Source organism: Sminthopsis crassicaudata, chromosome 2 (assembly GCF_048593235.1).
Source record: "Sminthopsis crassicaudata isolate SCR6 chromosome 2, ASM4859323v1, whole genome shotgun sequence".
NCBI lineage: Eukaryota > Metazoa > Chordata > Mammalia > Dasyuromorphia > Dasyuridae > Sminthopsis > Sminthopsis crassicaudata.
Window position 1 is genome coordinate 281,407,037 of NC_133618.1, and position 26,260 is coordinate 281,433,296.

At 34.1% G+C, this 26,260-nt stretch overlaps 1 protein-coding gene across 2 annotated transcripts in view; it reads left to right on the plus strand.

Annotated features, from left to right (window-relative positions):
* Nucleotides 1–307: 307 nt before the first annotated feature.
* The window catches only part of PRKD1 (protein kinase D1), a 397,745-nt gene continuing 371,792 nt past the window's right edge, over nucleotides 308–26,260 (plus strand). For both annotated transcript variants that reach the window (XM_074289587.1, XM_074289589.1), the window contains exon 1: nucleotides 308–716. In XM_074289587.1, the coding sequence (XP_074145688.1) occupies nucleotides 450–716 (267 nt within the window). In that variant the 5' untranslated portion in view covers nucleotides 308–449. The remainder of the gene's footprint in view (nucleotides 717–26,260) is intronic.

Genomic DNA, 26,260 nt, shown 5'->3' on the forward strand with positions numbered 1-26,260 from the left:
GCCGAGCTGACCCGCCGCTTCCAGTCCACTAGCGCGGCTACATCTTGGCGGCGCTGGAGGTGGCGGCCTCCCCACCCCCTGCTCCCTGGCTGGCCGGGCCCGGGCTCCCTCGGTTGCCTTTTCCTGGCCGTATCCTCCTCCTGGTCTCGGCCATTTTCCCCTGCTCCCCCTCCCGTCCCGAACCTCATCTCCCCTCCCTCCTCTGGCCGCGGGACTTTTCCGGAAAGTTTTTTATTTTCCGCCGAGGCTCTGCGAGGAGCGCCTCGCTCTCCAGCTGCAAAACTTTTCACCTCGTTCTCCCCTTCTCCCTCCCTTCTGCCTTTTCTTCTCCCTTTTCGCCCGCTCCCCCTCTGTGGTGCTCTCTTCTCCCTCCTGCCCACTCTTCCGTGGCTCCCCTCTCTCCCGTCTCCCTCCGTCTGACACACCTCCACCCCCGGGGGCAGTTTCAGATGAGCGCTCCTCCGGTCATCCGGCCGCCCAGCCCTTTGCTGCCCGTGGCGGCGGCGGCGGCGGCGGCGGCGGCGTCCGCTCTGGTGCAGGGGCCGGTCCCGGTACCGACCCCGAGCCTGACTCCGGCTCTGGCTCCGGCCGGAGGCATCTCCTTTCATCTCCAGATCGGGCTGAGCCGGGAGCCTGTGCTGCTGCTGCAGGACTCCTCGGGAGACTACAGCTTGGCTCACGTCCGGGAGATGGCTTGCTCCATAGTCGACCAGAAGGTAAGGCGGCCCGCTCTCTGGGGTCCCCGTTTGCATAGGGGGCGCTCCCCGAACTCTCCCCTGGTCACTTTTCTTTTGGTCCTCTGCCGCTGCCACTTCGCCCCCTCGTTAAGTGTCTTTCTCGTCGGGGTCAGATAAGGAGCCCTGCTTATGGGGTCTGGGAGGGTGTGGACATTGACCGAGAGATGTATTCAGCCCCTGCATCCAGAACCTCACTCTAGATCGCCTTTCATCTGCCCTCCCATTGCTTGCTGCCGTGTCTCTTTTTTCCTCTCTTGATGTTTGTACCCCCCCTTAAGAAGAGACCCCTTCACCCACACTCTTCCTTCACCGTTTTCACGATTTTATCTCCTTCCTCTCCATCCATCCCGAGCCTTTTGTCCCTTCAGGAAGCATCTCTGCCACCACCTCTAACTCACCTCTAGGAAGAGTTCCCCAAGGGATGACCTCCGAGCGTTTTTCAGAAACCACCCTCCACTTTTTCCTCAGACCCCGCTTTAGCTTTTAAATTAGAGCCTAGGAGTTAAGAATGGTGCGGAGCACTTTTGTTTTCCTGAGCTGGGAAGGGAGGAGATGAGGAATTTCTCACCTGTCAGATAAGGCTGAAGTGGCGGGACAGTCCAGCTGTGATAACAACTCCGACCTCCCCTCAACCTGGCACTCTCCGCGCCCCCCCTTCTGAACCGTTAGATAATATATTTTCTGTTGATAAAGTTTGAAATGTCATCACCTCCATTTACACGATCTGGGTCTGAGTGAGGATAAGAAAACTTTATACTATTCTCCCCAAGGGTGGAGAACTTTACCTCGGGACAGCTCACGTCTTGGTTGTGCTTGGAGTTGAAAGCTGGAGAGTAACTGCTGATACTGCTGCCAGGAAGGCTACTCCCTCCCCCAGTTTGTTTTTTTTTTTTTTTTTTGTTTTGTTTTTTTTAAATACAGCTAGTCAATGGATTCCAGGTTGTCCCACTACTTATCCATATGGGTGTTATATGGAAGAGGTGATAAAAGTGAAAAGAGGCTGGGAACGGGAGGCGCCAGCCGCCTTAATCTAAACAGCCAAGGATGTTGGAGGTGGAGGGGTTTCCTAAAAGAGTTGGTGCTGAATTTCACCCAGGAGAATTGTCAAGTAACTTCTGAAAGATGACTTAAAGATCCTTGAATCACTCTCTGTGAACCATCTTGGTCCAGAATTGACCAAATTCTAGGGGTCATACAGCCATAGAACAGGAAAGATCTAGAAATAAGCATATATGTGCATAAGATGTGTATGTTTTATTGGGGGAGAAGGGGAGACAATCTAAAAAGTTGTGAAAGACATATGGTAAACACGGTAAAATTTATTACATTTCTCAAAGCCACATTATTATCAGTATAATATATAATCAATATTGTGGCATATTTGTTGTAGACAGAGGACTAAAGCACTCCAAGAACCCTTCCGAACGTGTTCAATCTTACTCTAAAAGTAAGTTCGATGGGAATGGACAGTAAGGACATAAACCAAAAAAATCATACTAAAAATAGAAACAACAAACATAAGTGATTAGCAAATGTTTATCGATTAATTGTACAATCAATTGCATTGAGATTGGGTATGTTTAGAGAAAAATATTAATCTCAAAGGTCTTCTGGAACAGATCGAGTGAGGAAAATTATTAAACCTTGTTGGGATAATCTGAATAGACTTTTTGATGTTTCAAAGAAAAAAGGGACTAACAGACTAGCATGTGAGGTGAGATGAGAAGGTTTAGAAAAAGCACTTTTCCAGTTTGATTGATTGGAGCAGACTTTAGAACATGGAAGGAAGAGATGAAATCACTGGCTAATTGTCCAGGGACAATTGAGAGTTACTTAAAACCTTTCTGAATTCAGATGTGACCTGACCAGAAGTAATCTTGAAGGTGATGTGTTTCATTCTGCATTAGAGTAGAGAGAATCTAAAGGCAAGGGATCCAGCAAAGAAGCTATTCCCTTAGTTCAGTTATAAACTAGTTAAAACTTGAGAATATTACAGAAAAATATTCAGGATTGGGTGTCTGGTTGATGATAAATGGGCAAAATCTCCAGATACAGTGGAATAAATGGAATGGAGTTAGAGTTCTCAAGGTTAAAGATAATGATTTAAAAATTATTATAGGACTATAGTCTTAGAAATGGATTAGACTTTAGAGCCCACTAGTTGAATACTTAACTTTTTCAAATGAAGAAACCAAAGCTTGAAGAAATTAAATGACTTGCATGTGGTTACTTATTTAGTAAATACTCTGAGGTAGGATTTGGACCTAGTTTTTCCTAATTTCAACTTCATCTAAAGCCACATGCTGCCTTTCTATTTTATTATTTATTTATTTAGCTTAGGCAGTTGGGTTTAAGTGACTTAACCAGAGTCACACAGATAGGAAGTGTTAAGTGTCTGAGACCAGATTTGAACTTATGTCCCCCTGACTTTAGGGCTGGTGCTCTAACCATTGGACCACTTAGCTGCTCCACATGCAGCCTTTCTAAACTTATTTAGCTTTAGACTTTTGGAGGAGATTTGAGTTAGAAATATCCCAGGTGTAGTACTGTATAGAGGTATCCCAAAATCTTTTAGGGCAGCTTTAAGCTTTAAGTATTTTAAACAATTAAAACTTTAAGTAATAACTTAAAACTCCATTAAGTTTTTTAGGATACTCTGTATTTGAATAGTTTGAGAAAGTTTAGTGTTGGAGAATGTTTGGAAATTATTTGTATACAATTCAGAACTAAGAAGAGAAAATAGGCCATCTACCCATATATTGCAAAATTGTATATAACATTTTGAGAGGTCAGGGCAGTGAAGGACCTGGAGATCATACCATGAAGATCTATTAAAGGAATGAAGACTATTTAGCTAGAAGGCTTAAGAGGTAGAAACATTTAGTGCATGATATTCCCTCTGCTTGGAATAATCCTCCTATTCTACAGTTCTTCCTTTTAAAGGGTCATCTATCACATCTCAACTTCAGGTCCAACTTTTCTTGAAAATTTTTCCTGAGCCTTCTCTTCAGATATAAATGCTCTTTTTCTTCTCAGAATCTCAAAGCACTTTGCCCTTGCTTAGGCAACTTCTTTCACTCTGCTTTTTAAGTTAATGGTGAAGTTATGTAGCAAATGGATGGTGTAGTGGATAGAGTGCTTACTTAAGAATGAAGTTTGAATTTTACTTCACGAACTTAGTAGACTTGTGATTCTGGGCTTAATCTTTCCTAGCCTTATTTTATTTTAAATGTGTAAAATGGGGACAAGATTCAGTCAACTACTCTCAAGGAACTTACAATGTAGTAGGAGGAGTAAAAAAGCATAAGGATCCTACGCCAGTGAAATCAGTCCAGTTAAATAATAGCTAGCATTTATGCAGCCCTTTTATTTCTTTATGTTTTGCAAAAATTTACTTTGATCCCTATATGAGAACCCTGTGAGCTACTTCATCCTTTAGAAAGGTTCAAGTGTCTTTGACTTTAAATTTCAGAATTAATAGTATTATTATGCTTTATATTTATTCTCATCAGTATAGGCAACAGTATTATCACCAAGCAAAGGTTAGAAGCTAGGTTTTCAGGGTTGGAAAAAGAGAAGGTTACTAATTGAAATGCATTAAAAGTAGGGAATGGCTCCTTTTTATAGTGTAGAATGACTCCTATTATACAGTATAGCCTGGGTACTTCACCTAGGATTATTCTGATACCCTATTCAGTCATGGAGGTAATCCTAAATTTTCACAGTCTGTGCCTTCTGGAAGGTGGTAGCCAACTGGCAAATTTCCCAATTACCAGCCCAGCAGTCTTTAAACAACACATTTGTTGTTTGACCATAGACAATAATTTGGAGTCATTTATTTGTACCTAAAAGTTTTATAATTATCTACTAAACTCATTAGATTATGTTATGGATTGTGTTTTTGTTGTTGTTCTGAAGGGAAGCAGATTATGTTGGCAGGAGGTTATTCCTTGATTTATTGTAAATCTGTGTGGTTTCATTGATAGAATAAAACCCTCTTAGTAAACTTGTGATCCTGGGCTTAATCTTTCCCAGCCTTATTTTTTTTTTTTTAATCTGTAAAATGGGGATAAGATACAGTCAACTACTCTCGAGGAACTTACCATATAGTAGAAGGAGTAAAAAAGTATGAGGATCCCACATAAACAGATATAAGGATCTCTCCACCAATGCAGATTAGCACTAAAAGGTTAAATGACTTGCCCATAGTCACACAGACAAAATGTGTCAGAGATAAATTCTGGTCTTCCCATTCCCTCCTTTTAATTTCAGTGATAATTCCGGACTTGCATTTTCTTTTAAACAATTCATAAGGTTGCATGGTATTATTAATACCTTCTCTTTGGAAGGAACAATTCAAGGTTTTGTTGGCTATGGAAGATGAAAACCAATTTATCTTTTTTGCTATTTTTCTCAAGTATATGACCTTGATGGTCAGCTTTATATAGACATGTTTTAACTGCTGGGAATGCTTATTGGTTTAGGAAGGAAAAAGAGTAGTTGGCTTACTTTGATATACTGTTACTTTCTAGTTTCAAAGGAGCCCATTATAAGAAAACTGAGAAGGGATTATTTTGAAGGAAGAATATAATAGAATTCAAGATGAAGAAAAATCTTGGGTTTTTTCTACCTTTCCACTGTACATATCAAGACAAGGAAGTACGGTGATTTTGTTGTTTTTACAAGTAGTATTAAGTTGGGATGGTGTGATATAATTAAAATGACTACCTGTTCATTTTGACTGTCACCTTTTTGGTATGAAAACTGAGCTATTCTTCATCAAATTACTTGAGCTAAAGTGTAACAGCCAAAGAATTCTAGTATATGTCTCCAAAGTAGATACTTACACATCTTTAATTATGTGAACTATAAGAGCAAGATTTTAATTGGAAGCATTTTTTCTCATAGGAGAAACAAAGGTTAGAGACTAGGTTTTAAGGGTTGGAAAAAGAGAAAGTTATTAATCAAAATGCGTGTTATCAAGTCCTTATGTTGTTTTTTATTTAACTCATTTTTTATTTTCTTTCCCGTAGTGGTGGAATTATGTGTTGTTTTTTCCCCTCCCCTTATAAGATCTTTAGTTATTTCTCACTATACTAATTGAATTTGTTAGTGTTCCATAACTTTCTATTGTTTCAGATAGCTGACTGATTCAGAGAAGTACCTTTCAGAGATTAAAAGCAATAAATTTTTAACTAATTCTGAAGTTGGAAGCCTGAATACGTGTTTTTCATTTTTAATTGTATGTGTATATAGTCATATATATGTTTATATATGAATATATACATATATGTGTATATATATGTGCATAAACATAATTTTCTCTGCATATATATATATAATTGTCTCTGAATTCTGCTGATCCTTTGTTTAACAATGATATACAAAAATTTGCATTTCATTTAATGATTCTTAGGGAATAATAATTTTAGGTCTTTTGTGATTTGTTGTTCAGTCATTTCAGTCTTGTCTAATTTCTCATGACCCTATTTTGGATTTTCTTGGCAAAGAAACTAGAGTTATTTGCCATTTCCTTCGCCAGCTTATTTCATAGATGAGGAAACTGAGGCAAATGGGTTAAGTTACTTACCCAGAGTCATACAGCTAGTGAGTGTCTGAGGCTATTTTTCCTGAATCCAGACCTGGCGTTGTATACATTGTGCCACCAAACTGCCCACTGAATTGAATAATGCCTGAATTTATATAATACCTTAAACTCATTATTCATTTGAACCTCACAATTATATGAGGTCAGCACTTCCATCTTAATGACCTACAAATAGTTGTACAGCTGCCAGATATGAAATGCTCGTTTCAAAGCAGGGTCTTTCTTGACTCCAATTTCAGCTCTTTGTCTACTAGGCAGTTCTGTGTTGCTGTATCTAATGAAATTGAGTGCATTTGTATGTTAAAGAATTGATAAACTTCTATACCAGTTAATTATCCAGAAGTTAGCCACAAAACAAAATGACCTTATTCTAAGTGATATCTATAAGTAAGGATATGAAAATTTTAATAAAAATGAAATACTTGCTCCATAAAACTACACTTAGTTTATGATTTTGTATCACTGGCCAAGAAGTTTTATGAATTATTTTATGTTAATTGTATTTGTACAGCTGATTGTATAAAACTGCTGATGGATTTGGGATCAGGTGAGGTATGTGGTCATCAGCAGCATAATAATTGTGAAGTTATTTTTAGCTGGTTGGCACAATGGATAGAATGGCAGTTCTGGAGTAAGAAACTAATTTTCCTGAACTCAAATTCAACGTTAGATACTTACCAGCTGGTAACCCAGGGCAAATCATTAAATACTGTTTGCCTCAGTTTCCTCATGAGCTGGATATTTAAATCTTAAAGGAAGAAATGGCAAACCACTCTGGTGGAGTTAAACATAATTGAACAGCATTGGGGCATCTAGGTGGAACAGTGGATAGCGCACCAAGCCTTGAAGTCAGGAGGACCCGAGTTCATATCTGGGACACTTAACACTTCCTGGCTGTGTGACCCTGGGCAAGATACTTAACCCCAATTGTCTCAGCAAAAACAACAACCACCACTAACACCACCAAAATAAAACCCTGAACAGTACCCTTTAACACATGAATCACACAAAGCAGGTATGCTAATAAATATTTATTTGAATAAATGAATGAATGAATACATAAGAGCAGTATGTATAAGGGAAAGCATGCCAGATTTTTAGCCAGATGCTATAAGTTCAAATCTCAGCTCTTTTACTTTTTATTGTTTGACATTGGGTAACTCACTTAAAATATATGATCCCCATTGTAAAGTGATAAGATTTTTTCTAAATTTTTAAAATTTTAATTATTTTTTTTTTCTTTTTGAGGGTAAGATTCTGGCTTTGGTAGTGTTAGGCAATTCCTGGGTAAGGAAACTTCCCCTACTAATGATAATTAACATCTATTCTCTAATTATTCCCTGGAAGTACTGAGCAGGTAAGTGGTTTTTTTTCAAGTCATACTGCCAGTTTTCAATCAGAAGTGGAATTTGAACTCCTGGTCACCCAAACTTGAAGGCCTGTTTATTTTTCTATCTATTTACATGTGTTGACTGTTTACATTTACTCCCTTTACATGTGTAACTACAACAAAATTTGCATTCCAGAATTCATTCTTTGAATAATAAAGGTGAATTAAGTGTAACTTATAGCATTTAAAATGTATTTAATATTTAAGTAATTAAAATTTTTAAGTATAAAAAGTAACTAAAGCTATGACTACATGAAATGTCTCCAAACAAAGCTCTTAAACAAAGGTAGTGTTAATATGTTGCATATCCATTTGTCACTCATTTGTATTTCTCACATTGAAAGTTTCAGTTTCTCCTAAGTTTAGGGCTATTATATATTTTTGAATCTGACTTAGTCTCTTACCTCTTGGTACCCAGTTCCTCCTCCTTCCTCCATAGGTCGCTCTTAAAGTAAAAAATACTTAATGCTTTACATTCCTCATTCAGATACTCAGCAGTAATATTTTTGAATCACACCAATCGACTAGCATTTCTCAGATCATTGGGACATTATTGGCTTGGAAATAACACTCTTGCAATGGTTGTGAGTTGCTAAGCATACCTTATCTTCTTACCTATAGCCTTTAAGAATTTCAAGGTCTTCTGGATTGATGTAGGGAGGGGAAAATGAGGAGACATCTAGATGTTAGCTGCTGCATTTCTTTTATGCCTTGTGTTATGGGAAAAATAAATAACCAGATGTTGCTGACTCCCAGGCTGAAATGAAGGAAGGGCATCATCATGTATTCAGAAACATAAAAATAATATGTATATATTAATTTTGTGTTTTAAGTATAGTGTACAGAAAACATTGTTTACATTTTTAATCTTTAAAACAAATTAAATTTCTATATTTCACTGTCATATTGTATAGAGGCAATAGTTGGGCTTCATGATAGTTCTTAGTTCCAAATCCCAAGAAAGAAATAGAACCCTTAGTAATAAATACTTGGTTATAGGAAGATGATGTAGTGGTAAAAAAGCATTAATCTTGGAGTTAGAAGACCTAGGTTGGAAACATATCCTTGCTTTTTATTCCTAGGTGAACATAGACATATTTTAAAGCTTTCTTGGACTCAGTTTCCTTCTTTGTTAAATGCTTTTGGTTATTTTTCCAGCTTGTTAAATATTCTACTTGTAGAATATAGAATACTTCTATATAGATAATAATAGGATGTTTTCTATATATTTTTCTATGTGGGATCTTGTGGGTGGCTAGATAGGCACACACTTGTATGTGCCTTTTGCTTTGAGTCATCTTTTGCTATCATATTTGAACATCTACTTTATTTAAGTCTTAATTCTGATAAAAAGCTAAGGCTTAGGGCAGCTAGGTGGCGCAGTGGATAGAGCACCAGCCTTGAATTCAGGAGGACCAGAGTTCAAATCTGGCCTCAGAAACTTAACACTTCCTAACTGTGTGACTCTGGGCAAGTCACTTAATCCCAACTGCCACAGGAAAAAAATAAGCTAAGGTTATTAGTAAATTAAACATGTGTTTGTGTGTGCACATTCTGCTATTGACTAAGAAGGGAAAGCTATTGGAAAACAGTTAATATGGAGGTTTAATAAATAGTTCTTTTTATAAAATGGTCAATAAATAACAAGATTCAAATGCTCTCTCCTTTCAATAAGTTAATAATAGTTTCCCTCTTGAATTTCGCATAGCTCTTTGCTTTTACTATTGTCACATATTTGCTATGAATTACTTTTTTCAATATTGTTATTTATGACAGCCTTCTATTAAATGGTACCTTTCATCAGGACTGGGACTATATCTTTTCTTAAACTGTAATCCTGTACCTCACTTAGTGGTCTGCACAAGACAAGTACTTAATAAATGAGGAGCTGAATTGAAATGAAGAAAAATAGCTGCTTGTTCATATATAGGCAAGCCACATATCTATTAATTTCTTTCAATTAAGAAAAAGAACCTTAAACTTAACATAATGAACAGATTTGGTACCCAATACCATAATTTACTAGGTTACTTCTAATTACTTTTAATAAGATATGAATTCAGGCATATCTCGGAGATATGTATGTTTGGTTCCAGAGCATCACAATAAAATGAATATTGCAATAAAGCAGGTCACATACACTTATGGGTTTCGCAGTGGATGTAGATGTTATATTTATACCATACTGTAGTTTTATTAAGTTGCCTGAAGAGCCTTGTGTGAACTGATACTAAGTGAAGTGAGTAGGACCAAAAAGACATTGTGCACAGCAACAATAAGATTATGTGATGATCAACTATGATGCATTTGGCTTTTTTCAACAGTGAGATGATTCAGGCCAATTCCAATAAATTTATGATGGAGAGAACCATCTGCATCCAGAAAGAGGCCTATGGGGACTGAATATGGATAACAACATAGTATTTTCACCTTTTTGGTTGTTCACTTTTTTTTTTTTCATTTTTTCCCTTTTGATATGATTTTTCTTGTGCAACATAATAAATGTGAAAATATGTCTAGAAGAATTGTAGATGTTTAAGATGTATTGGATTATTTGCTGTCTAGGGGAGGGAGGTGGAGGTAAGGGGAAGACGGGGAAAATTTGCAACATGAGGTTTTTCAAGAATAAGTGTTGAAAACTATGTTTGCATGTATTTTGAAAATAAAAAGCTATTAAAAATACTTTATTGCTTTAAAAAAAGTAATCATCACCTAAGCTTTCAATCAATTATAATCATTTTGGTTGTAGAAGGTCTTCTCTTGATGCTTTCTAACTGATCAGGTTGCTGAAGGTTGGAACGAATGTGGCAATTCCTTAAAATGATACAATAATGAAGTTTATGGCATCTATGACTGTACTTTCATTTGAATATGTAGAGACCATTGTACAGTGATTAATTGGCTTAATTTCAATATTATTGTGTCTCTGGGAATAGGAAGACTAGAGGAGAAGAAAAGAGATGGAGAAAGGGTCAGGTCCTTGGAGCAATAAGAACACACACAACATCGATCAATTAAGTTCCACATTTTTTATGGATGCAGTTTGTGGTGCCCCAAAATAATTACAATAATAGTATCAAAGGTCACTGATCACAGATCATAACATATAATATATAATAATAACATGATATATAATAATAACATATAATAATAATAATGATGATGATGAAAATATTTGAAATATTGAGAGAACTATCAAAATATGATAGAGAAATGATGTGAGCACATGTTGTTTGGAAAAATGGTGCTGATAAGACTTGTTCAGCATAAGGTTGCCATCAATTTTCCATTTGTAAAGCAGCATCCGTGAAATGCAATAAATTATAAGGTATGCTTGCAACTTCTAGTATCTGAGTGTGATGGAATAGTTTTATGTTATAAGAAATGAGGAAATAGATAATTTAAAAAACCTGTGGGCTTAGATGAATTGATGAATGGTGAAGTAAACAGAGACAGATGAACAATTTATACTTTAACATCAATAGTATAAAAATACATTATTTTGAAGATAACTGTAATTGATAAAAATGAGAGCCAATGAGATAATAATTATATAGTGTTTAGTAAAGTTCCTGTCACATAGTAAGCACTATATAAATATTAGCTATTATTATTAAAAACCAAACAAACAGAAGCAGGAGAAAAATTCGTACAATAATGACGACCCATTTAAAAACAAAAAACCAAAAAAACAAGAAATTTGAAAGCTTAAGAATCGTGATCAGTAAAATGATTATCTGTGATTCTAAAAGGTCAATTAAGAAGCATGCTCTATATACCTCTTTCCAGAGAAGTAACATATTTGGGATCCAGAATAAGACATATATATTTTATTATACATACAATAAGGGGAATTGTTTTATTGAAGTATACATATATATATATATATTTTTTTTTTGTTAAAGTAAATTTATTTCCTTTTTTTCTTCCAATGCAGTTGGTATAAGAGGAGAGAAAATAGACTTCTGTTGATTTAAAAAAATTGAAAGGTGGGGGTGATGCTACAGATGTGGAATGTTGCTTGCACTTTCAGATGTGGTCACTGTATTGTTTGTTTTGGTTAATTGTTTTACTTTGTTATAAAGGACTTCTCAAGGAGTGGGAGTAATCTGTAAATGTTTCTGATTTCAAAACAAAATATATCAAAGAAACTTTTTTTTAAAAAAAAGGCAATACTTTGTGATGATGGAATGTCAGACATTGGGAGAATCATGTATTATAGTGTTCTTCTTTTCTTCTTTCCTGTAGTTAATTTAGACATGTATTCAACTAGATTGTTATAGAATTGGTGGCAACAAGTTCTATTTAATGCTTTATATTTTATTACAATGAAGTTATTTTAGATTGAAGCTATGTTTATAAATTTCTTGTATTACAGTTTTGAAAAGCATTATATAGCTGTACTGTGTTAATATTTGGGAAAGATGCCTTAAATGTGATACATTGATACCATTATTAGAACTATGCTCCAAAGAAAAAAGGACCCATATGTATAAAAATATTTTAGCAGCTCTTTTTTATAATGCCACAGAACTAGAAACTGATGGGGTGCCCAATAACTGAATGATGACTGAACAATGACTGAGTGGCACATGAATGTAACGGAATACTATTGTGTTACAAGAAATGACAAAAAGGGCAATTTTAGAAAAATTAAAAAGACTAGCATTAACTGATTCAGAGTGTGAATAGAAACAGAACAATTTACATAACACTATTATAAAAGGAAACAGAAAAGCAAAAACTTTAAAATATATCAACACAGTGACCAGTCATGATTCTAGGGAACTGATGAAATATGTTACCTACCATCCTGTCAAGAGATGATCTCAAGGTTCAGAAATATATATGGGTGCATAGTATATATATACACGCACATACATATATACATACATATATACACACACATACAGAAGTATGTATACCTATGTTCACATATGTACTTGGACATGGACAGTGGAGGAATTTATGTTGCTTTGTTAAGCAGATTCATTATATAGTTTTTCTTTTTTATCATTGGGTAAGTGTTAGGGGAAGGAAATACAATTTTGTTAATTAAATAAGCTATAATAATAATAAAAGATATGATGGATAAGGGAAAGGGAAGGGGAATAACCATTTATATAATGTCACAGTCACTGTGCTAAATACTTTTTGCAGATATTTTCTTACTTGATCCTTAGAACATCTGTGCAAGGTAGATAATATTATTATCTTTATTTTACAGTTGAGGAAACAGAGATAGGCAGCAGTTAAATGACTTAACCTGGGGTCATGTAGCCAGTATGTGTTTCAGGTCACATTTGAATTCAAATTCCAGACTTAGGGCTATATCCACTCTGCTAGCAACTTCACTAAATAAAACAGGAGACTGAATGTCCCCTGAAATATATTTGATGAGTAAGTCAATAATTCTCTGTCTTTCACCCTGTATTATGAAGGATACTGAGAAACCATTATAGTGGACAAGCTATGTCTGGCCTTTGCAAAACTGACACTAGCCATCACACAGGCAAGAGAATGGGTAGGTTTGCCTTTGTTTTACTCATGCTTATCCTTTCTGAGATATTATCAGGATTTCTGTGACAATGTGACCCATCAAAGCCTTGAGAATATGTGTCTGTCAGTGGGGGACCAAACCTTGTTTGGGTGGAACAAAAGCAATGAGATGTTGTCATATAAAAGGCTATTAGCAGTTAAAAGCAGGAAGTGAGTACCTTTTGGTTCACCAGTGATGTTCTGGAGAGTTTCCAAAAATGAAATTTCATCTTCTTAAATATTTGCTTTGTGTAGAGCATACCCTTCCAAATGCAGAATTATCTCTTTGTGTTGATGATATGTGGATGCTGAGGCAATGATTAGTCTTGCTCACATGTATTCAACACTCTTATTCATCTGGAGTAAAATGTGAAATTCCTCCTAGGAATTACTCTGATGCTGCTAACCAAATATTTTTGTACCATTAAAAACCAATAATGACAACACCACTTGAAGTTACTTGGCAGCAGGGAAACCCACATACTGTTGTTTCTTGCTCTCCCTTTTTTTGTCTCACATAATGTAAGCTGTTTGGATGAAATAAACAAAGACTTTAATTAGATAGCAGTTAGGACCATCATGAAATGTCATAAAATTTCAATGTTTGTGAAGCTAAGAATTCGTGTAAATAACAGGCATTAGACAAATCTCAAAAACATTTGTACTTGTCTGAAGTTATAATTGCCTCTGTAAAAGTTATCTTCCAAAGTTGTAAAAGACTCTGGTTTGTTAAAAGCCATGAAGTTGATAAAGCAGTTTAGAAATGTTGGCAAACATGAACATTTGATTTGTAAATGTGCAATCCTGTGCAGTATTTTGGTCCAAAATCTTTTGGTGGAAAGGAAAAATTCTGATATGTACCCTACGCTAATTCTTAGACTTTTGTTGTGACTAAGCTTCTAAACTACTGATTGATGGGAGAAAAAAAAATTCTTGAATTCACTCCTTGTGTTGATGTTTGAATTTTAGATGTCACTGAATGATTCTCTTCTTGAATATTTGCCAGCATCCACTGTTTTATCTTATACACCTATAGTTTGTTCAAAAAAAGAATGCTTTGAAATTTTAAAACAAATAATTTTGAAGATTAATTTGACTCCCCCCCCCCTCACATAGTACCAACATGATTGATTCAGTGAACTTAAAGCTCATTGAGATACATGAGAAAAAAATCAGGGAAATAGATTATTTGGAGTTATACATACATTTATACATACTTTCTTGCATAACCCTAGCGTTGTTTGATTATTTTTTTTCCTTATTAACTACTAGTTAATTAACATACCTACCTAAAGGGATGTTGTGAGTATCAAATAAAATAACATAACATATATAAAGCACTGTTCAGATCTTAAAGTACTATATAAATATTAGCTATTATTATAAAACCTAAGATATTAGAATACTTTTGAAAGGGAAGTGACAGTTTTCTGTCAAGGCATAATGTGAAGCACTCCTGTGTCTCAAGAATGGAGACAGAGAATGACGCCTAGAAGCGCAGCAAAATACTGAAATGGGCAAATATGAATAAGAAAAGGCCAAGAAGGAGAAATCTTAAGCTAGCTTGTTGGAAAATGCTACTGTTTTCTCTGCAGGCTGTTTCCTCAAGCAGATCTGCTTCAAAAGGGTTCAGCAGTACAGACTAGATAGGGTCAGAGATCAATAAATTTGAAGAGGTGTTGATGGAAGAATTAACAGAACTAAGGAAAAAATACATCCAAAAAAACCAATATGCTGTTAGTGGAAAGATTTAAGCATTAATCAATCAGCAAGGCTTTATTAAATGCTTATTCGGTGCCAGACATTGTGTACAAACACTGGAGATATAAAGCAAAAACAAATACAGTACCTGCCCTTAGGGGGCTTACCCTTTAATGGGGCAGATATAAATAGATACATACATTGTCTCTAGAATATGTTATAGATGGAAAATAGCCTTAGAGAGAAGTCCCTAATAGCTGTGGGGGACAAGTTAAAGCTTTCTGGAGGAAAGGGACGTTTGCCATTGAGCCATATCTTAAAGGAAGCCAATTCAATTGTTTAGCAGTTGATTTGAGCTTGAGACTCTATAGTTGATCTTCTTGGGAAGCAAACAATATATATATATATATATATATGTAGATTAAAAGGAAAAAACAAAAACAAAAACAAAACTTTATTTAAAATAAAAATGGGAAGACTGTAAGTTAAGAAGGTTGCATCCAAAAGATGAATGAAAGAGAAAGATAGCAAGTTTCATATCAAACATGAATAAATGATGTAAATATTTATTGAGTGAAACTGCCTTGAAAATGGAATAATTGCAAACAACTAGAGAATGTGAGGCAGTGAGATAGCTCAGTGAATAGAACTCTGGGACTGGAGTCAGGAATAACCCAAGTTCAAATTTGACCTCAAATGCTTACTATGTGTGATCTTGGACAAGACATTTAATCTTTATTTGCCTTCATCCATTGAAGAAGGAAATAACAAACCGTTGTAGTATCCTGCCCAACAAAACCCCTTGGACTGTCTGGTCTATAGGATCACTAAGAGCAGAATATGACTGAATAACAACAGAGAATGGGATTTTTATCATTAGCTTACCCCTAAGTCATTATGTCAGGTTCTTTGACACAAGCAATAATAATAATATGGCAAAAGATGTGAAGTATTGGGGAATCTTTATAACAGAATAATAAGCCTGTCCATATATCAAGTTATGATCCTTGAGACATTAATAAAAAGATAGGAGATGATGTTAAATAACCCCCGAGTAGCAGCAAAAATTAGATGCTAGTAGATGCTTTTTCAAGTACTTGCAGTACATAGAGGAAAAGTTTACTCTGCAAATAACCAGAAAACTTTTACCCAAAGATATTTGCTTGGAAAGGAACTTGGAAGGAAAAAAATGAGAGAGGAAAAGAAGAAAGAAAATTAAAAACAAGAATAAAAATGCTCACAACATGTTGCCAGGCAAACAGAACTGATGATGATAGATTTTTCACTCAGCCTGTATTCTGGCTCATACTTCATACTTCTGGCTCATGGACACTAGAAAAGCACCTTTGGTATAAAATGTATTCCTTTTACAGCTGGGAAATGATTCATAAACTTTTTCCAAGGATTTGTAGAATATCAAAGTTTTACTGTCTCTGTTTAGACAGCATGATAGGGAAGGGAGGAGTAAAAAGAATTGAGGCAGAGGAACTTTTACTTATGATTAACTTGTAAAACTATGATATTTTGAGTTTGAAAATAAGGCTACATTTAAAGACTAACAAATGATTTTATTGCATTGAAAATGTACTGATCTAAATAATTCAGTAGATAGAGTTTGGATGATGTTCACTAAAGGAGAGGCCTATTTTCTTGTTCATCAGTCATTTGCAGTTATGTCTGACCCTTTGTGACCCACTTTGGTATTTTCTTGACAAAGACATTGCAATGGTTTATCATTTTCTTTTCAGATAATTTTACAGGTGAAGAAATGGAGGCAAATAGAGTTAAGTGACTTCCCAGGGTCACACAACTACTAACTAATTTGTCTGAGGCAAGATATGAACTCGGGAAAATGAGTTTTCCTTATTCCAAGTTCAGTGCTCTAACTGCTTAACTGCCCTGCAATGGCCTATTTAGTTATAAAAAGGAAGGATATTGTCTAATCAACCACTGATGAATTTAAAAATCAAAATATTACTGCAAGGACTTCAAGAGCAATAGAGATATTGCTCTACTAATTGATAAAAAAAAATATAATCCCATCTGAAAGCCAAGGATTTGAAACTGATTCTAATTGTTGTTATATCTCTGCTATGGGCAATTAGATCAACAGGTCATTAATATTATGATCTTAATGTTCAGCAAAGAGCAGTGGATAACCAGAGGAAGGAAATTTAATACAATAGTGAATGAAAAGATGAATAAATCCTCCTTATCTACAACTCCTAAGGCACAGAGACTCCATTTGTGAATCATCCTCTCTCTCCCAGGTATCTCCGTGGCTTAATGGATGGGTGGGTGACCACACATTGTGGTATAGGAAAGTCAAACTGTGTGTGTGTGTGTGTGTGTGTGTGTGTGTGTGTGTGTGTATGTGTGTGTGTGTGAAAGAGAGTAAGAGACAACATGACTGTGTGACCCTTGACAAGTGACTTAAGCTATTTACAGACAGCTAGGGATTACACTTTTAAATAATCAAGACATTGGCAGCAAGATGGCATAGGATAGAGCACTAGACTTGGAGTAAGAAAAACCTGAATTAATACTCTGCTTTAGGCACTGGCTATGCTACTTTGGTTAAATTGCTTAATCGTTCCTAGTCTGAGGTTCCTCATCTATAAAATAGGTACAGTAATGATATCTACCCTTTAGGATTATGGTGAAGATCAAATGAGAACTTATTTTAGGTATTTTTCAAACCTCAAAATACTTACATAAATATGCTTTAATTTGATCAGTTTCTTCAAGTTTGATTATTATCAACTAATATAGGAACAATATTGGATTTGTTTTTGTTTTACTTTTTTACTTTACAGAATGAAAAGTGGTTGGATTGGAGACTTAACAGTTCAATCTTGTTATGTAACAATCATTGCAAAGTTAGTAATAATTACTAACTTCTTGGTCTTCACTTCATATGACGGTTCTGTATGACATTTTTTGGGATTTTTTAAAAGGAATAACTAGAGAAAAATGCATCTGTGTGGCTTTCTATTTTCAAAAAGAAAAAGAAAAATACATACATGCATATATACATATATATATATAATATATGTATATATATATATATATATATATATATATATATATATATATAATTTTCACAAATAGAAGTCACTTGTACATGAACATAAAATAACTGGAGGCCAGGAGGTTTGTAGAAAACTGAGAAAGGAAAAAGAATTTGATTTAATAGATGTGGATGGAAGTAGCAAAACACAACTGTATTGTAGCAGTATTTTTTAAAAGGCGTAAAATTTCATGAACTGAGCTTCAACATAGTTTAAAATAGACCCAATAAATATTCTAGACAAAACTAAAAATATAATAAATTTATGAAAGTTATGCTATTTCAAGAGCAGCCAGGTGGCGCAATGGATGTCTGGCCTCTAGTGAAGAGTACTCATCTTCCTGAGTTCAAATGTGTCTTCAGACATTAACTATGTGTCCCTGAGCAAGTCACTTAATCCTGTTTACCTCAGGTCCAGCTTATAAAAAAGCTGGAGAAGAAAATGGCAAACCCTTCCAGCATGATTGCCAAGAAAACTCGAAATAGGATCACAAAGACCTCTGAACAACTTGTTCCTCAGCTTTCTTAAAATCATAGGAAAGTGATACATTTTTTCAAAGTCTTACTTAAATGGAAAACTTTTGTTTTCTCATAAAGTTTTTCAGTTACTAGGTCATTTTAGAATCTACAGGAACTAGAGAAAGACAAAAATGGGAGGAAAAAAACCAAAGTGACAGCAAGATGAAATGGGTTTATTTCAAAATTTAACAACAACCATTTATTTACTGTTATTTTAGCAGATGGAAAAATTTCAACTCAGGGTCAGAAGCACCCTTCTCATTCCTGTTCAAATTAGACAGATACCTTCTTTCCTAACTGAGAATTAAAGGCCTGTACAAATTACTTGACTAAAATAATTGTTTTTTTGAAAATTTTTTCCAGGTAAACAATACTTTGTAAATGAAACTTAAAGATACAGAAGTAAACAGTCATAGTTTGATCTTTGCAAATACTCTGCCAAGAAGCATTGAATGTACTATAAGATTAATTGCACAAAATTAGAATTTCTAGTAATGTATGTTTAGTGAACTATTCTGTAGTTTCTGTGACATTTAAATTTAAACACATGATGAGGTATTGGAGATGATTTGCAGTAAATATATTTTTGAGTTTTTAATTTGATTTTTTTTTAATTGTATGAAAAGCCATTTTATAGAATTTAAAGCATTATATCAGTCATTCTCCAAATATCATGGCTAGCAGAGTTAGATAATTAAGATACTTATATGGCTTAAAATTCTATTTCTATTTTAGATGCTAATGTTGTAGTTGCTCAGATCCATGTATTATTTGGGGCAAGAAAAGGCCCGATATATTATGGAACTAATGAGGTAACAGTCAAACAAAGGAGGGTTGGAAATCCCTGATCTCAATACTTGTATTGTGTGAAAGCTATCATAAGTCTGGATAAAGAATGAAAAATAGAGATATTGTACTTTCTGTAACAGTCTCTACTTCCTGAATAGCTATAGATGGTTATCTGGATAACAGTAAAAGTCCAATATGCTGGGAATTACTTCTTGGAAGAATCAATATGATAGCACAGAAATATGTTGAAACACTATTTTGTCCATAGTTTGGACACTGTCAAGCCGAATCGATACTCAGTATGTGGAACAAATAGAAAATGGTCAGGAGACTAGTTTGTGGCTGTATGGAGCTATCCACTTATAATCTTGAGCCTAGTTAGCTTAGCATTAGAAAAGCCATGTTATTTCTGTATCCATATCACAATTCAGTCCACATTCAATTGATTGACAGTGAGATATAATAGAAAAATCACTAGGTGGTATGTTATGAGACCTGAATTCTCACCTTGGCTCTTTGCTACTTTTGTAAGAAGGTACCAATCCTCTTTTGTCTTTGCCCTCAGTTTCTTTATTTGTAAAATAAGAGGTTTAGATTAGAAAAATTTAAAGGTTCCTACTAAGTATGCTCTTCTATGGGATTAATGCATGCATTTGTTTTGTTATATTTTGTATAGGCTTTGGATTTCCTTGGTTTGGGTCACTTCAGGTAAGGATATTCCCTCTGTTAATGCATATGTAAACTGCTGTGCAATTTGTAATCTTAAAAAGTTGCCTCAGGACTTATAAATGACTTGATAATTTATATGTGCATATATAAAATACATGATAATTATTTATGTGCACACATAGGAAATACATATAAATCTTGTCTTCTATGCACTTGTACAGCCTATATTATTCCTTCCCTCTACTACCTTTACAAATGGATTCGCCTCTTATATTTGACCTTTCTTGATCCTATCTAACTCTCTCTCTGCCTCATCCCCCAAGACACCTATACATTGCATTTTATATATTTAATAGTTACTTCTCTGTTTATATGTTTCCAAGGTAGAATATAAACTTTGAGGCTAGATAGTATCTCCTTGTTTGGCTTATATACTTAGACACTTAGCATAGTATAAGTACTTAATAAATGCTTATTGACTTGAATTGTTTGCTTGAGACTATCATAAACAAAAACATTGATGTTTTGTAAGGCACAAGAAAATACTAGGACTAGATTCTTACAGCATTTGTAAATCTTATCATTAACTTAGCAAATACCAGTCTTTTTACAAATGAGTTATTTAACCTTGAAGGAGTTAAAAGCTATCAAAACATTCTTTGATGTTGTTTGATTTATCTATATCTATATCTGTATGCTTTTATTTATGATATTTATGTGGCATTTTAAGGTTTATAAAATGCTTTATGTAATGCATTATGTTTGTACTTTACAATACAGAAGCAGATGTAAAAATTGAGGAATTGCATAGCGGAGTTTAATTTCCTAATTCTTAATTATGGCATATGCGTGATATTGCCCATCCATAAAATAGGACAGTTGTATTTATAATGAGAATTTTGTACATTCTCAGGGTCTAAGTAAAAATATTCTTAATATAGAGCCATGAAAAATAAACAGCATCTGCATACTGAAAATAGAGCAAACTTTTTTTTTAAACTATGTTTGACTTGACATTGGAAATCATAGGGCTTAAGCAGTGGTTTCCAGACTTTATGTAGTGATGCAGATTTTTTTTTAAAAATGCATCACATCTGTTTTTTCCTAAAAAGATTCATGAATGATTTTCTTAGCTCACATTTTATTCAAATAAATTTTTAAAAAAATATAATTTTACAATAAGACATTGATCATAAGATAACAGCACATAAATATTTATTAGTAAACATGATGCATTTTGGTATTTTAACTTATAATTAATAATCACAATACTATTATTTAATGAACTGGTTTGTTTTTCAGCATAATTTCTCAAGACATAGTCTAATTGATGATATTGCTACCCTTAATCTTTTTTTTTAAATTATGAATTGATGTTTATAGTTGATCTATAGATACAGAAGAAACTCCTGTGTCACACAAATATTACAAATAATAATAAAATTTGTATTGTTTTGTTTTATAAACCAGAGAGTTATCACATACAGCAAAATTTAGTAAGGTTTTAGTTTCAAATTTTGTTTTGATACACTGTTACAAGAAAAATCTGTTAACCATTCTTATTCGAATGGAGTTAATGTCTTAAGATTGTCCCTGGCAAATGGGTCCTTATCCCTTTTTATCTAAAATATCCAAATCTTTTGGTGGCCTTGATTTGAACTTTGATTTCATTGAATGATGATGATGATGATATGTTTTCAAAGAGCTTTACAAGTATAATGGTATCTTACTGGTCTGCTTTGAAACTCCTCAAATTTAACATTGGACATATTTTGACTAGAAAAAATGCTTCAACACCATGCTTGCTCAGCACTTGTCACTCTTGGTTGTTGTCTTGTTGAGCAATAGAGATGTGAGGTTGTATCATGAATTAATTGAGATAGAGAGAGGGTAAGTAACTTGTCCTAGGTCACATAGCTAGTTAAGTATGAAAGGTGAAATTTGAATTTAAATCTTCCTGATATTAGCTAATATTATGACCACTAAACCACCTAACTGCTCATAGGATGTGTTTATATGAAAGCCGTACTAAAAAGTGTCGCAACAATCTTGGCCAATGTTTTGTGCCTACCCCTATCCCTGGGTTTCACAGGTGGGGATGGTGTCCTACAATTTTGAAAATTCTAGTCAAAAACTGTGCAATAAATGTTAATAAGTGGCTCTCCAGGAAAAAAAAAGAATGTGACACAATTCACTTTTAAGATTGTTCCACATTATTAACATTTTCTCCATTATTTCTTATGTCTAGACAATGAAAACAGTAAATCAAGACCTGATGTACATTGAAAATTGATCCATCAGCTTTAACTGATAACAATGAGCTTGTCTTCTTCATGCCCCAGGAAGAAATAGTAATAATGAAACTGAAGTGATAGACTAATTTATCTCCCACATCTAGAGTTTTATTGTCAGTATTTGTTTTTACAGTAATTTTTATGAAACATTTTATCTTTGCAAAAATTTCAAAAAAAAAAATGATACTGATACCTAAACCAGAAAGACTAAAAATGAAGAGAAAATTATAGTCCAATTTCATTAATGAATATGGATGCAAAAATTCTAAACAAAATACTAGCTAGGAGATTACATAATATATTATAAAATTATACATTATGGCCAATCAAGATTTATACCAAGAATGCAGGGATAAGTTAACATAAGGAAAACTATTCACATAAGTATTATTAACTATCAGCAATAAAAATAAATAACAAAAATCACATGATTATATCAACAGGTACCGAAAATGCTTTTGATACAGTACATTATTCGTTTCTGTTAAAACAATCTTGAAAATATAAGTATAAAAGGATTTCTTCTTAAATTGATAAAAAGCATTTATCTAAAACCATCAATGAGCATTATTTTTTCCATTTTTTATTTATAATTTTTCCCACAGTATATATGCATGAGTAATTTTTTTTATAATATTATCCCTTGTATTCATTTTTCCAAATTATCCCCTCCCTCCCTCTATTCCCTCCCCTTGATGATAGGCAATCCCATACATTTTACATATGTTACAATATAACCTAGATACAATATATGTGTGTAAATACCATTTTCTTTTTGCACATTAAGTATTAGATTCCGAAGGTATAAGTAACCTGGGTAGATAGACAGTAGTGTTAACAATTTACATTCACTTCCCAGTGTTCCTTCTCTGGGTGTAGTTGTTTCTGTCCATCATTGATCCACTGGAAGTGAGTTGGATCTTTTTTATGTTGAAGATATCCACTTCCATCAGGATATATCTTCATACAGTATTGTTGTTGAAGTGTATAGTGATCTTCTGGTTCTAATGAGCATTATTTTTAATGGAAATAAGTTAGAAGCCTTCCCAATGAAATCAGGTGTGAAACAAGGATGCTCACTATCACCAACTTCATTCAATATTGTATTGGAAATTTTAGCAATAGCAATGGGAGAAGAAAAATAAATTGAAGGAATCAGAATTAGAAATGAAGTAATAAAAAATATCTGCTAACTAAAACTAACTGCCCAAATTAAGATTATGTACATGAATCAATTGCATAATATACCTTTACTAAAGCTTTCTAATTCTAAAATATTTTTCTTGGAAATACTATTTGTTCTTCTGCTTAATGGCAAGCATTTTTTTGACCTTTTACTTTTTATGTTAAACTCATACCTGATATTCATTCATGTCATCATCTAAATCTCCTTCCACTTCCCTTTTTGGATTTCCCCCCCATTTTTCATAAAATAAATCTAGGCAGAACTTGTATGGCTGTGACTATGTATAGATATGTTCATTTAGACTAAAGTGTATACAAATTCAAAAATAAGAATGACTGGACCAGAAGGTGCCATGTTAAACATTTTCTCACTGTAGGTAACCATGTCAAGAAGGGAAGCTCACTTAATGGCATCATAACAACATTTATAATTCATCCCAGGAAGGTGCCTAATAAATTGAATTCATACTCAAAAAAATAAGACAAGTTTATGGCACTTTTATGTAACACAAAACTAGACATTGAGAAATTTGTCAGCCTTTTGGAGAAGATGACTTGCATCAAATATGTTGAAAAAATCCAAAGGTAACTAAGATATAGATCCTGTTCTCAGGGTCCTAACTAGAAAGTTAACAAATGACAAGAGCAATTGATACTTATGAAAGTCTTGTCTTCATCCTTTCTGTGTCCTTACTTGCAGTGGTTTGGGTTTATTAGATGGAAGAGGGATAGGACTCATTATTCACTTGTGATATGGAAAACTGGAGAAAGAAATTCCTGCCTTTCTATGCATGATGGCACCTTTTTTTGTAGCCTTTAATCTTAGAGAATTACTTAGCACCCTGAGAAGATGGAATGAATTTCCCAGGTTTCCACAGCCAATGTGTGTTAAGACATAGGAATTGAACCCAAGTAGGCCTTTTTGCCTCTGAGATCAACTCTCCTTATATTATATGTCACTATATATTATATTACATGTCACTAGGAAGATAGTACTTAAAACATTTCAAAAATCTGTGATTTTGTTAATGATGATACCAAGTCTTTTATATTCATTGTGCTTGAGAAATTATACCTTTTACTCCAGTCTGGTGACAAAACTCTCTTAATTTAGCAAACCTGGTATTTCAGTGTACATGGATTTTATCCACAATTCATTCTTTTTTTTTAATAGATTTTTATTGGTATTCATTCCTCCTCTCAGAGGAGCAAAGACTTTTCCCACCTAAAAGAACAACAAACCAATTAATATATTTTCAAAATCATGTTATATTCAGTGTCTCACATCTATTCTCCACTCCCTTCCTTTGTGCCTCTAACATTGCTATATTTTATTGACTCTGGCTATGGCTAATATTTTATTACTTTAACAAGCCTCATTATTGATTGATTTATTTGTGGATGAGACTGACTGTTACTTCCTCCAAATCATACTGTAAATTATTTCTGATCAGACTAAATGTGGAAAACGAATGAATGATTTTTTTTTCACTTGCCTTCTTAAAGTATGTGAGAAGTTTTGGAATGCTTACAAGTCTTATGTTTTAGGATATTGTTATACATTCTGCCTTGCCTGGAGTATTAGTGTCGATAGGACATGAGTCAATGAGACTTTTTCCCCAGGATGTATTGGAACTCTCAGCCCATATTCTTTGTACATTTCCCTGCTGTATTTGCTGGGATACAGTGGCAAGAACACCAAAATAAGAGTTAGAAGACCCAAATGTTAGTCTTGAATTTATCATACTTAACTTTTATTAGCCTCTCTTTCCTCATCTTTAAAATGGAGATGATATTTGTTTTTTGTTTTTTTGTTTTACTTTACCTGATTACTGTGGGATGTAGACTTCACAATAAATTCAAATCTTATGCATGTGAAAATGCTTTGAAAACAGTCAAGTATTTGTAAAATAAAGAAAGTTGCATGTTTTTATATTACTTAAAAAACAAACAGATCTATGATTTCACTAGGGGGAAACTTTATCAATGCAGATCTTTGAATTAAGAGTCTTACTTGATGCACTGAAAAGGACAACAATGAAATGGTAATTTTTTGTTAAAATTATAATGATTTTGCTTGATTTTACTGTTTTTATTTTAAAACAATTCAATATTTTGATATTTGTAGAGGTTTTCTCTGTTCCAATACCTAAAGAAGATTTGAACACAAGATCTACCAGCTGGGATATGCTTGTTTACAATAATATGAAATTGTGTAATAGTTTCAACAGTGTTGAACAACAACTATGTTGTTGAACAACAAGTCTTAGGAATGCTAAAGAATTGTAATTTTCTGTTTTAAAAAGTTATTGATCCTAAAGGTGTGTCAGGGTTTCAAAATTGGTGAAAGTTGATGTAGTATCCCTTCCTAAAGAAATAATCAAATTTTGTTTACAAATGAATCTAAATTCAGTGTTATGAAAATACTGCAGCTTTGTGGTGTAAACCGTGTCTACTGATGTGTGCTTGTATTGATTCTCAGTGAATTGTGGATTATGTTAAAAATAGCAAGTGCTAACCTTGATATAAATATTTTCATATTTGCATCATAAGTATGAGAATTTGCACTTTGAGTGTAAGCATTTCATAAATATTAATCAATTAAACTCCAGCATACTTCAGTGATCAAGATATTGTAAATCAGTCTTCTGAATAAGGACGAAAATTTGCCAGTAGTCCCCCACTCTGCTTCAATTTTCCTTGCCTGTCTTTTGCACAATAATAAAAGAAACAATAAATAAAAGAGTATTCTTTACTACT